Below are 12,810 nucleotides of genomic sequence, written 5' to 3'. Positions count from 1 at the left end.
TCTATCTATCTATCTATCTATCTATCTATCTACTACTATCTATCTATCTATCTATCTATCTACTATCTATCTATCTATCTATCTATCTATCTATCTACTACTTTTTAAAGTTTGTTGCACATTATATAACTGTAAATTTGATCTTTTATATACCTTTCATATATAGTATATAGATAATATATATATATATATAGGTAGATAGATGGTTACTTGTTTACATATGTTGTTGTTTTGTTGTTTGTTTGTATACTGGAGTATTGTAAGAAAAAATAATTTCTCTATCTATCTATCTATCTATCTATCTATCTATCTATATATACACACACATTAAACAAAATTGAATTAATTACATACACAAGTAAACTGGTGTTTGTTACATCTGTTCCCTTTGATTTGCCTTCTGTGTAAGTCCTAACGAGGACAATTCCCTCCTGGGTAATAATTGACTGACAACTGTTTGGTTGTGTGCATCAAATGTATTTGCCTTTGAGCCGCACAGTGCATTGTTATTTTGTTAAACATAACTAACGAGTGAGTTCACAGGAAATGGCTTTCTTGGTGCAAATGTCAGGATGATCAGGGAAATGATGCTGGAAGTCATGCCTTCACAGAGAGTTTCTTCTCTCACATTGTCAAAATAGAATGATTAAAAATGCAAAAATGATTTCCCACTATTTATAAAATATATTTATCAATCTATATTTTAGGAATTTATTCATTTGAACATTAGACAATTTCATCTTTTCTTTTTTCAATAGACATTTGCCAATATTTAAATGGCAACCATCAAAATCATACAGAGGACTTATACTGGGCATTTGGAGCTTCAAACTGGTTCAGGTAAAATAAAGAAGTGTTGAATGAATGTTCTTACTTATTCTCAGTTGTAATTTGATAAATTCAATCATACTGTTTCAGATTACAGCACATACAGTCATTAAAATGGATTTAAAAACAGTAAAACAGCAGTAATTATCTTCCAGTACAAAAAAATATGGTACTTTGGAGAGTCCCTTTCTTCTTCTGCATTTTGTGAGTCATGTGAGAAATGTCACAAACATTATGTCAAAGTTCAGTCAGTCTAGTCAACACACTCAATGTGTTCATCAAAAAAGTAAAAATCATGTTTCTCAGTGTGAGTTTCAGCTATTATTTTATTCAATAATTCTCATTTAAACCAAAATATATATTTTGAATTGTTTGTGTATGTACAATCTCTCCTTCGTCACTCCTCCATATCTCACTTTCCGTCTTCTGGGAAGTGAATGCGGAGAAAGCCCAAAATAAACACCATGGACTGTCTGAGATTTCGCTTTTCCGTTCAGTTGCCCATTTGCACCTTATTCAGGCTTCACATTGACACTTATATTTTTTCAGTCAGGTGTGTACAGCTTGATACCATCGAAATGTTGACTGGCTGTTTTGTGACAATGGATTGGCTGAGCTGAAAATAATCAGATATACAGGGATCGAGGGATGCGTCTCCTCTCATGCAGTGCAGTCATCCTGGCAGCTATAATAACTGCCAGGAGGAGGCGCTTATCTCTCACTGTGCAGAAGCATCACCGAGGAACTGAATCACAAAAAATTTGTGAATATGTCCCCTGTTATCAAAACCCAAAGCGTGTGTCTTTTATGATTTAGCTGCCCTGACATTACCACATTATGAATGACAATACAGCCCAGTGCAGCAGAGCTGAAAATATACACTCAGAAAGCATAATAAAAAGATGAAATGCAATGATATGGCACAATTCATGCCATGTTCAGACCAGGTGTGTAATTTGTCAAATAAACAATCTCAGCTGTTAAACTGGGACACTTGGAGTGCTGGTCAGTAAATCATACTGACAATAATAATAGCTACAGTATGTTTGAGTGTTTGTTTTATGGAGGGAGGCCTCTTCTATTCACCCCACTGACATGTTTATTTACAGGGGAGGAAGATAGATGAGAGGCATACGTCTGCAGGGAAAACTATATTATAATTACCATAATCTGCCAGTCTAGATGCATTTGTTGAGAGGAAGTAGAACCATATATCGTGTTGTTTATGGTAGCTAAAAATGTGCTGTGTTGAGCAACAATTAACCCTGAAACTCAATGTGTTTTGTATGTGTTTAAATCATTGTCAATATCGATTCTGTACCCAATGTCTACAGTGTGAACAAGCTCAAAATGGCTCGAGGTTTTCTGTGGAAACCATTAATCTTTTTTTTTAATCTTGTGGTCATCTTAAATGATGATGGCCAATATGTTTTATTGCTATTTATGTGATGTATATCTGGAATCAATTTTATCTGGTACAAAACACATTAACACTGCATTAATAAGCCTGGAGATGCAAACACCGGTCCAGCTTAGAAGAACCTATAAAAAGTTCCAGGCTGTTTCCTCTAGATGGCGTACAGTTGTACAAATATTGGATTAGTTTCTGGCCAATGGTGATGCTCAGGAGATTATTCAAACAACATCTAAAAAAAGCTCTAGACTCAAAGCTACACTCACAGGCTGTAAGTGACACTTGTGTGGAGTTCAGCTGCCTGTTGCATGCAATGACTGCGATGTACCGGATACTTCTCCTGTTATCTGGTAAGTTGATGATTTACTTAGTACTTGAAAAAACATTTTAAGAACACATGAGGGAGTAACAGTCTTTAACCTGTGTTTAAACAGGTGAAAGTGTTATTCTAAGAGTGCAAGTTGCAAACGGACTCAATTGATTCTGTTTCACATATTATGAACCTTCCCATCATTCAGTCTGAACTTTTTTGAGGTTCATCAGATAGCTAAAGCTTTGTGTAAGATGAGTAAAAGTCAGTCCTCTGAGTCCTATCCACTAGGACTCAGAGAATTTACTGTGATTCTCTGATTGTCAGTGGGATTGAAGTAATGCATGCATGTGTCTTGAAGAAACAGATTCAAATTGTGCATGTACCTTTCCATATTTCTTTGTTTCTGTAGCCATTTAGAAATGGAATTTTATACATACACTCAGTCTTGCCAATTTATTAGGTACACCTACTATAGCTACAGCTAATGCAGATAAGGGTAAAAATAATAACAACAACAACAACAACAACAACAATAATAATAATAATAATAATAATAATAATAATCATAATAATAATAATAATAATAATAATACAACTGAAATAAAACAGTTTTTGTTGTTTTTGCACTTGTATTATTGCATTATACAGATAATTACCATTATTACAAATGGGGTGGAACAACATAGCAGAAACACTCATGTATTTTGTTCTATATTTCAAAACCTGAAAAACCCCTTTTCAAAACCTCCAAAACAGGAAGACAATAAACAATGTGGATGGCTATAAAGACACTTGCTTAAAGAAGAGATATGACTTTGTTTCTCCTCTTCTATTGTTTATGTCCTTTTGCAGTGGCTGTGGCCTCTGCAGGTTCACGCAAGTCTCAGCGGACAAAAAGAGGTTTACTGGAGCTGGCAGGAGCTATCAAATGCAGCACAGGGAGATCTGCCTTGGCTTACATGATGTACGGATGCTATTGTGGACTGGGTGGTCAAGGCTGGCCCAGAGACAGGGCAGACTGGTGAGGCAGCAGCTGTAATCACATTCTTCTTAAACCTGAAAGGAGAAAATACGACACTGTCAAGTCTGTTTTTGTTTTTATTTTTCAAGGCTGGACACCTGATGATAGCGTGTGCAGAAATGTAAACATTCAGTTGGGGCTCTATATATAGTCTACCTATACATTATGCAATGCAAAAGATATAATTCAGCACGCAGTGGTGATGTTTAGCTCTCCACTCCACGGATGGTGTATACATATTATTTCCTCCCCCTGGATGCCTTTGGTTCTTCCCAGTCATCCTGCATCTTGTTCGAGTACGCACTGTTTCCGCTGCTGAATGAGTCGCCCGAACCACAAATGCTGGGTGATGGGTTGGAAGGAGGAGATGGTGTCCAATTGAGCAGACTCACATGGTCCAATGAGTAGTTGAAAATAGGTCCAAAAATTCCACACCCAAATCCTAATTGCCGTCTCCTTCTTTTCCTTCTTCGCCACAAGACATCGAACCCCCTCAAACCAGTTAACTGCTAACTATCTGTTGTGAAAACTCATGTGGTGATGGTGCCCTGCCTTTAAAATAGCCGTGGTGTGATTAAAACCACAGGGCTGTGACTCTCCACCTACTGCTTTTTTGACCCTGTCTGGTTCAGTCAACCTTCAGAATAAAACAATTATTATGTTTCTAATCTTTTCTGTGCTTAGGTGTTGTCACAGACATGATTGCTGTTATGGAGATGCAGAACGTCTTGGCTGCCAAACCAAAACAGACAAGTATCAGTGGACGTGTGAAGACAAGACAGCTGAGTGTGGTATTGCACTTTTTGATGCTTACACAAACATTTTTGTGTTTGTATTTGGAAAATATGTGTCAGCACATGAAAATATGATGTGTATCAGTGTAGCACATTGACATGAGCGAACCTGGAAGTGAGACACAAATGAGGATGTTCGCTATCTACAAATATCCCCATAGTGTTCATAAAAAAATAGTATACAGGCAGCTGATTGGAAGGGAAGTCAGGAATTTTACGACCCCTATAAACCACTGTAATTTCTGTATATGAATAGCAACAGCTTTAATGAGGCTTGCACATTTAAATACCAAAAGTAGTGGGTTGTTATAAATAAATTAATGTGAAATTAGCTCATAATATTCACAATAACTGTGTGTTTCTGTTCAGTAGCCCAATTCTTCTCATTTTCTAAGAAGCTGCAGCAAATGAACCATTAGGAGGCTAAATGAATAAAGCTGGACTCATCTGTAGGACTAACAGCCAAGACGGCAAGGATTAGAACAAGTAATCACAACAAATGTCACAACGTTAATGAGAAAACCAACCGACTCGTTCATCATTATTGAAAATCTTCTCTTCAGCTTGTCTCCGAAAGAAGACATTTACATGTATGTTCTTCTTTGCAGACAATCTGAAGGACAAATGTGAAAAGTTCCTGTGCAAGTGCGACAGAGATGCTGCCAAATGTTTGAGGAAATCACCCTTCATCCGGAAATATGCCCTATGGCCAGATTTCCTCTGTGGTCATGAACATCCAATGTGTAATATTTACTGACATAATAGATGTGTCTATCTGTGCCTTTTGTATATAAAACACGTTACAGTAATCATGGTAATGTCATCGCTGTGAAATAGAGAAAGGCATTTTTGGGCTTTTATAGTGTTTTTTACACAGCCTTTATTTTATATCATTATTAGACTCTTTTAATTAAATGGCAAAACAACAGTGTTGTGTTTTTGCAGATACCTTTTATAACATATGTATTGTTTTAATAAAAGCTACTTTAAAAGCCCCAAACGAGCTTAAAGTAAATGAACACCTACATGTGGATTTTCCTGTGACTGTCTGGAAAGTTTTGAAGATCACGGCCTTACGAGAAGTCCACACAAAAACAGGTAACTTGAGCGTTCCTCTTTTGAAATTCAGCTAAGCATGTGCTAATCAGGCAGGGATAGATCAGATAGCCAGTCCTCACAACAGTACTTTTATTTGTTGAAATACTATGCAGCCAGGGCACTGCCCGCCTTATTACTGTGAAGTTGACTCCCTGTCTGTGAGGAAACTTCATTCATTGGGGGTTGTAAAGTTAGTGAGCTAATGGGCAAACTGAGGTTTTTTTCCTCATTTCTATTTTAAAGTCTGCTGTGACTCAAGTCGCAAGTTGTTCACTTTCTCCAAAATCGATGTATTTATTTTTCACTTGCATTGTCTGTGCTATTTTCAGGAGCATGACAGTCGGCAGAGTGACTCAGACCTTATTTCTAAGTGTATATGTTATTGTAAAACTGTGTGAAAACGTGCTGTTATTCATTTCCCTTTAAGGCTTTGAAAGTATTGCAACATGGTTAAAGATTGTTGAAGAACTTCCCCAAATAGCTACTAAATGATCTCATATACCCCTAATAAAATGCCCATGTGTATGGCCTCGTTGGCTGGTTCACACTTTGCTTTTTAATCGTCTCACATCTACAATCTTTGCACAGTGGGAGGCCTCTACAGGAGAAATAGTGTCGTGAAACCAGCAGGACATCACATGGTTTGTAATATGTGGAGTCTAGATATTCTCCTGTAGATGGTGCCATAAGTACTAAACTTAAAGCACACTGACACTATGGGAGTATATATATATGAGTACACCTGACTAATGAGAGAGTTTGTACTGAAATAAAAGTGATATTGTTGTTATGTTAAAAAACACATTTTATATATTGAAGTTTCTACAAAGGAAGTGCTTGTTATTGACTGGATTTAAATATTTTGCATGCAGTGTATGTGACTCTATTTTGGTCCACCACAGTTTGGTTTTGGGTTTGGCTTTGGGAACCTCCTTCATCAAATTGGTGAAAGTCCCACTGTCAAGTCAAAGCCTTCATTTCCCCTCTGACACCCACTAAACGGTACCACCATCATGGCTGTAATCACACTAAACAAAACCCACCCAGATGTTACCACTCGAGTGAGCTTTTCCGCTGCTAAGCGTTGTTGGTGGGTTCACACAGGAAACACACGTTTCTTTGTTAAATGAGTGCATGGCTCATAAGTGTAGGCTGAAATGGGAGATGATGCCATAGTGTAGTGTCCAAAGTCCAGGACTGGAAATAAGTATCTGGGTCATGGCCCACAAACACTTGCACGATTGTGTCCAACCTTCAGCGTGAATGAGCTCTAAAGTTATGGAAGTCATACACTTCATCCAAAGGGTGCTTCAAAGTCCCACTTTCCTGTTCATGTTTGTTCTTGGATCTCTGTGCAAATGAAAACCAAAATGAAAAAGAATTAAGGGTTTATTTTACTGCTCAACTTACAACAAATTATACGCCTTTTAATTTGAAGTGTTTACATGTGCATAAGTACCCTGTGTTAGATAAGCAGAAAACGTAAAATAAATAAATTCTCATGGCCTGTTTTTGTGGTGCTTAAATTCAAAATAGCTTTTATATTTGTCCTAGCTGAAGAACAGAATGAGTCAGTGTTTGAGTTCATGTGATCAGAAACTGGAAAAACTGCTTTTCAGCTGCAGTGCTCTCATCTATTTAGCATTCCTCATGGAGTAAGACAAGCTGTGCTTTATCAAGCAAAAATATTTTGATCTTAATTCGTTTCTTTTAGCAAAAGCAGCATTGCAGAGAACAGTTTGATTCACGGTGAGGCTGGTCTGATGTCTTTTACTGGGTAGTAAATGTCTGGTGTGATGTTTTTGAAGGGGAATTGATGAATAATAAATCTCTCAAAGAAAGTTTCTGTGCATCACCTGAGGTGTCCATTTCATTTCTGTCCAGCCAGCTGTCTCGTGACCTGAGACACTCCTGAATCCTTGGTCCTCCCTCCTCTGCTGCCTGTGAAGGTTGATGAGGTTTTTCCTTAGGCAGCACACGCCTCTCTTCTGTTCCTGGAAGTTGCCTTTCAAGCATTTCAGCACTTGGCTTTTTTTTGGTGATCTCTAACTTGTCCTCCAGTATGAGCTTCTTGTCTACACCTACAAGAAGGTTATAAAAGTTCACAACTCTACCTGGTCTTCTTAAATCTCATAAGAGATGCCTTCTGTGCACTATGCCCCCCCTCATCAATTTTTTTACTTCACAGTTACCATCAGTAGTTGAGATTGGCTGCAGCTGACACGTGTATCCTGGTTAAAAACAACTCAGCTGACCTCCCATTAACATTTCTGCCAGAATGAAGAAACCCTGTCACTGAAGAAATGCCAGTCGCCTAACCTACATGTGCATGACAGTGTGTTTGTTACAATGAATGAGTGCATTCTTTAATAACTGTCAGATGAGCTGACAGAACCTGTTCCATGCTAATTGCGTCCTTTAATCAACTGTGTGGCTCCTAAGCTGAGAGCCAGATGGCACATTATAAAATCTTGGCTTTAACAGCTCATATCATAAACAGTAACAACCATGTGCAGAGCAAAGTATGACTTCTAACCATGAGATCTCTATTTCTGTTTGGACTCTTATGTTCACTTGGTCATATTACAAACGATTTTCTTTTGTTTCAGGAAGAAGATCATACTGATCTGTTTGCCCAACTAGTACTAAGTACTACAAAAATAATACAGTATAACTAATGACTCCAAATTAACAGCTCAAATGCAGTTGAGTACACAGTTTTGATGGGCTTCGATCCATTTTATTATATTGTGTAGAATTCTTTGTTTGAGTTCAGAATGCTACCGCCCACACAAACAAGGAAATCAATGTGTGTGCAGCCAACAGCAGACCTGGACATGCTGCCAACATACTGCATGTTACAGACTCTTTTGTCCTCCTCCTCCTCCTCCTCCTATTTTAGTCTCCTTTGTGTTTTTTTTTATTCTCTATTTTCATTTGCAGGTGGCAGAAGAGAAACTATAGGAGATTAAAATACATTTTTTAAAATTAACGAGGGGATTCGTGCGGTTCGATTGCAAATGCTGGTCTAAATGCTCATAGTTTTAAAGGTACTGTACATAAAGTAATCGTGATTTTGTCTATAAATGTATGAAAATTTCAACATGGAAGACACAATGCCATTTAGAGTTTAATATGTGTGATAAACAGTGACGCAGTAGTGCAGAATATATGCAAGTATTCATAATATACATATTTATTTTTCAGTTTTGAGTAAACCTACTTCTTCAGTGTTCTGTTTTCATAGGATGGCAAAGGTTGTCCAATTTTCACAGGCAGAATATAAAGTACTACACTAAAAATGCATGTCTCATCTGTCTTTGATCCAGTATTTATTGCAAAGTCTGCACCTCTACTGTGGCTCATGTTGATTTCATAATCATCATTAATCTCTGAAGTCAAGCAGCAGCTGCTAACTGACAATGTGCAAATACTACTGAGACATTCTTGGCTGAGCTTAATATGACAGAGACATGTCACTGTTTAAAACATAATCACTTTAAATGAAAGTGGGGGGCATAAATTAAGTGTACACCTACTTCTCCTGGAAGTATTACACCACTGGTGATAATAACAAACAAATGAGCAAATATGCTGCACAAAATCTGTACAAACACCTCAGCATCTCATTTACATGGCAGCACACATGTAGGTCTGTACTAACGGCTGCTATACAGATTGATGTGAGCATCATCTGTCATTACCTAAGGATTCCACCAGGGGGCTGAATTTACAGTATTCTATAAGTAGCAGCTGGAAAATGCCTGAAGGGAGCACAGGGGGAGAAATATAGGAAATAAAATCAAACATTGTTAAATATTTTAAAAATGAAGACTAAGGTGAAAAAGTTCTACCTTTTGCTTCTAGTAACCCCATCTTGCCAATTAGCTCCAATTTTCTAGGTATAGGTGGTATTTTGCTTAGGACAGCATTTTTTTCTGCATTGTGCTGTTTCCTAATTGGAAGGGCAACTCTTATTCTGCTTTTTTTCCCTTTATTTAAAAAAAACAGCTTGGAGAAGAGCAAGAGAGACTCCGTGAGGATACACGTTCTACGTTTCTCTCCAGGCCTATACCACACACACCATCTGTGCCACACAATACTGGGAAAAGACAGTAAAAGTTTGATCATTAAAACATAAGGAATGCAGAGACTTATTCTGTTACTATATCTGGAATTTAAAAAGTAGCTGTGAAAGACAAAACTATTTAGAAGGTTCCTGATAATTGCTTTCCTAATCCTGTTGAAGAAAATGTTATCATTGCCACTAACGTGAGATTGAGTCATATGCTTACGTAGGTATCGTATACTTATGGTAAACGTTCTACTCTAATTTAAACTGACTTGATATTTCTTTGGCCAAACCTAACTGAATAGTAGTATCAGCTGAGGTTGATGGATTTCTCTCACCATCTGTCAAGTCATCTATCAAAAGCTCGTCCCAGGAGAGGGAAAATAATTGAAAATAAATTGTAACCTCATATTACTTTCATAGACTATGGGATTTTTCTTTATTAATATTGACACTGTTCTCCAAAAAATCAGACAGGTTACCATGGAAACAAGCTGCTGGCACTACAGCATGAGCTTACTAATAGATGTCAATCATAGTGACCTTGACAGGGTGATGCATATGATCCATTTTTAGAGCTCACATGAAAAATGATTGCACCATTTGAGCACATCCTTACACCTCTTAAAAAATATGGCACATTTTGTTTGTTGACATGCACATATTGTCATAATGGACAACTTCCTTTTGCCCCATCATAATGAATAATGTTCAGAACCAGTCATTTTGCCATCTGGATCTCATTTTCAATGACCAAGGTCCTGATTTATATGCTAAATGCAGCATTTTACCTCACAATGATGGTTGGGGGTTGGACATTATCCACCAGCGATGTGCTGTGAGTGTTGCTGACTAAGGTTTTCAAACCACCGCAGCAGCTTACAGTTGTTTCCTTCCCATCAGCATGCATCATTTTACAAAGGGTCATTTCAACAGATGGAACGTGATGATATGCTGCAGCATGAAGATACGAATCACTTGTAACAGAGCGTTACCCAGGAAACTGTATGAGTATTCTTGAGGAATGTCGGCTGAGTGTGCATAATTATGGTGAAATTATCACAACGGGATGTTTCAATGTTCTTTCAACTTCAATTTTAGAAGAGTCCTGCAGGAGCAACAGCAATTAAACACACTGTGAAAATGTGGGCAAATCAGGATAAATGTGAATACTCGTGGTTCTCGCACACACACTGGTATTTCAGGTTGCCATTTAAAAACTGTCTTCCTGGCATCTTAATCAAATGCATTTTGTTCTGTTTGACTGAAATCACTGAATCACTTGAATGAACAACTATTTCATCCTGCCAACCTGTATTTTATACCTTGTAACTTATCATGAAATATCACAGAGACATGAATTGAACACACACTTGCACCATTAGATGTATGGGATTATTAAATTTAATGTAGTCATACTTCAAACTATTCAAATATGCCTTTATGGTTCCCACACTCACACCAAATTGTAGGATGACATGTCCACAAACCTGATCTGAAATACATCCATATCTCTCAAAACAACAATCTGAAGCAGTACTATTCATTTTATAACATGTGACTTCATTTGCTTAGGTGTCTTTACTGTTTTAAATTGAATCCTGTCATTATAATGCAGGCTCAACCTGAGTGGGTTAGGCCCACAGTGCCTCTTGTGGACATAGTGTTGCACCACACCTCACTTTCCTTGTTTATCCTTTTTTTTTCCTATTATTTTTTTAATTGTTGAGTGGTTATCCAATTCAAAAAAAGTGAGTAAAAATGCATACGCTTCTGAACATGAATTAAAATGACATATGAGGGAAGTGAGGATGACTGGACAACGTTGCTCTTTGAGATATATATAATGCTGTGTACAAAGTTTCAGCGACGTTGCTAGGAGACAACTTTTAAGCTACTGCAGATGAACACAGCACACATTGAACATTTCTCTCAGAGTATGAGGCGTAGAAACTTAACTCTTCAAAAGGCACGGACGGGGTTCGAACCCGCGATCTTCGGTTTACGAGACCGACGCCTTACCACTTGGCCACCGCGCCTGCGCTGAACTCATCATCCACATCTTTTCTTGTGGGTCTCACATTTACTTATTGGTTTCTATTTATGCTGTCGGCGATGGCACACTACAGTTATGACGGTGCGACAGCGAGCTCTCTTTAACATATCTCTCTTTTACAAGTCTCTTTAAACTCCAACCTACATATTAACCACGTGAGCTGCCGAGCCAGGCTTACATGTATGAATGTATTGCTGTAACTCGACCACTAGGGGAGGCTGTTATCTACCAAGTGTAAACTATATGTTTTGCAGATTTCAGAGGCCTCTGCTCTCCTACAGTACCTCCAGTATTAACAACAAAGAGACACAATGGAGGTGGAAGTAGCTCTGTGCAGTCTCTACTCTTTGCTTTTACTAATTTAACTTACTGAAAAATAAAACGATGCTACCGACAGGCTGTAATGATTACATCCATAATACAAGAGTGTAGGAGAGGATGGACAGCATAGGATACCGCTGTACTGTTCTTAAAATCTTGGAAGTAGTGGGCAAATATAAAGTTTATCCTGGGAATGGTAATAAAAGCCACTGGTTAGTTAAAATTAAAAGGCTCAGGAGAATAAACTTCCAGTGTAATTACAGATGTGCAAAAGATCTCAATATGTCTGTTCTACATGGCTGATAGTGATAGAAAATGTCATTAAAAACTTTATGATATAACTGTCAAGTTTTTGGATATGTAACAACACAAAACAATCCACCATGTCAAAGTCGTGTCGATGGGAAATGTTCGCCTCATGAAGAAAAGGTCATGAGGTCAACAAAATCATCAGGAATCTTCTGATTGCAATTAGTATCCAAACAAATTTAATGCCAAACATGTGCAGTAGCATCGAGATATTTTGTTTAGTACTGAACAGACTGATACTGAGCTTGCATAGCTAATAACTATGAGAACCAGTAGGCTGCTTGTAATTCTTTTCTCAGCAATACAATATGCATGAAGCCCGACTGCAGCTTTTCTCTGTCTTTCTTTTCAAAACATCAAAGATGAATGCTCGCCTGAGGGGCTTTTTCCCCCCTTTTTTGGATCAGATATCCTAGAGGCTGTTTGAAAAATGAATAAGACTCATTTCCATTGGGAATATGTTAGCAGCGAAAATCACAGATGTGAAGTATTCACCTTGACCTGCTTACAGCAAATCGTCAGCACACAGACCAAAAAGAGGAGCTTCTTTTGAATAAACCGCATAGGTAGATTCATAATTCAGA

At 37.7% G+C, this 12,810-nt stretch overlaps 1 protein-coding gene and 1 non-coding gene across 2 annotated transcripts; one reads left to right on the top strand and one right to left on the bottom strand.

The window, feature by feature from the left end:
* Positions 1-2,470: 2,470 nt before the first annotated feature.
* pla2g10 (phospholipase A2 group X) lies at positions 2,471-6,011 on the top strand. Its single transcript, XM_010730557.3, has 4 exons — positions 2,471-2,592; positions 3,408-3,576; positions 4,261-4,367; positions 4,979-6,011. The coding sequence occupies exons 1-4, from the start codon at positions 2,556-2,558 to the stop codon at positions 5,125-5,127; spliced, it is 462 nt and encodes a 153-aa protein (XP_010728859.1). The 5' UTR covers positions 2,471-2,555; the 3' UTR covers positions 5,128-6,011.
* Positions 6,012-11,507: 5,496 nt separating this feature from the next.
* trnat-cgu (transfer RNA threonine (anticodon CGU)) lies at positions 11,508-11,579 on the bottom strand. Its single transcript has one exon. It is a non-coding gene; the product is annotated as a tRNA-Thr (tRNA).
* Between the last annotated feature and the right edge of the window lie 1,231 nt (positions 11,580-12,810).

This window comes from Larimichthys crocea, chromosome XII, assembly GCF_000972845.2.
Source record: "Larimichthys crocea isolate SSNF chromosome XII, L_crocea_2.0, whole genome shotgun sequence".
Classification (NCBI taxonomy): Eukaryota; Metazoa; Chordata; class Actinopteri; family Sciaenidae; genus Larimichthys; species Larimichthys crocea.
Note: the sequence above shows the minus strand (reverse complement) of the source record. Positions and strands in the feature narration are given on the sequence as shown.

What these genes read in the sequence shown, in the direction of transcription:
- pla2g10 (XM_010730557.3), top strand. Translation starts at nt 2,556, where the DNA reads ATGACTGCGATGTACCGGATACTTCTCCTGTTATCTG. An exon ending in CCCAGAGACAGGGCAGACTG is followed by an intron (nt 3,577 to 4,260) that starts GTGAGGCAGCAG and finishes TTCTGTGCTTAG; the next exon opens with GTGTTGTCACAGACATGATT. An exon ending in AGACAAGACAGCTGAGTGTG is followed by an intron (nt 4,368 to 4,978) that starts GTATTGCACTTT and finishes TCTTCTTTGCAG; the next exon opens with ACAATCTGAAGGACAAATGT.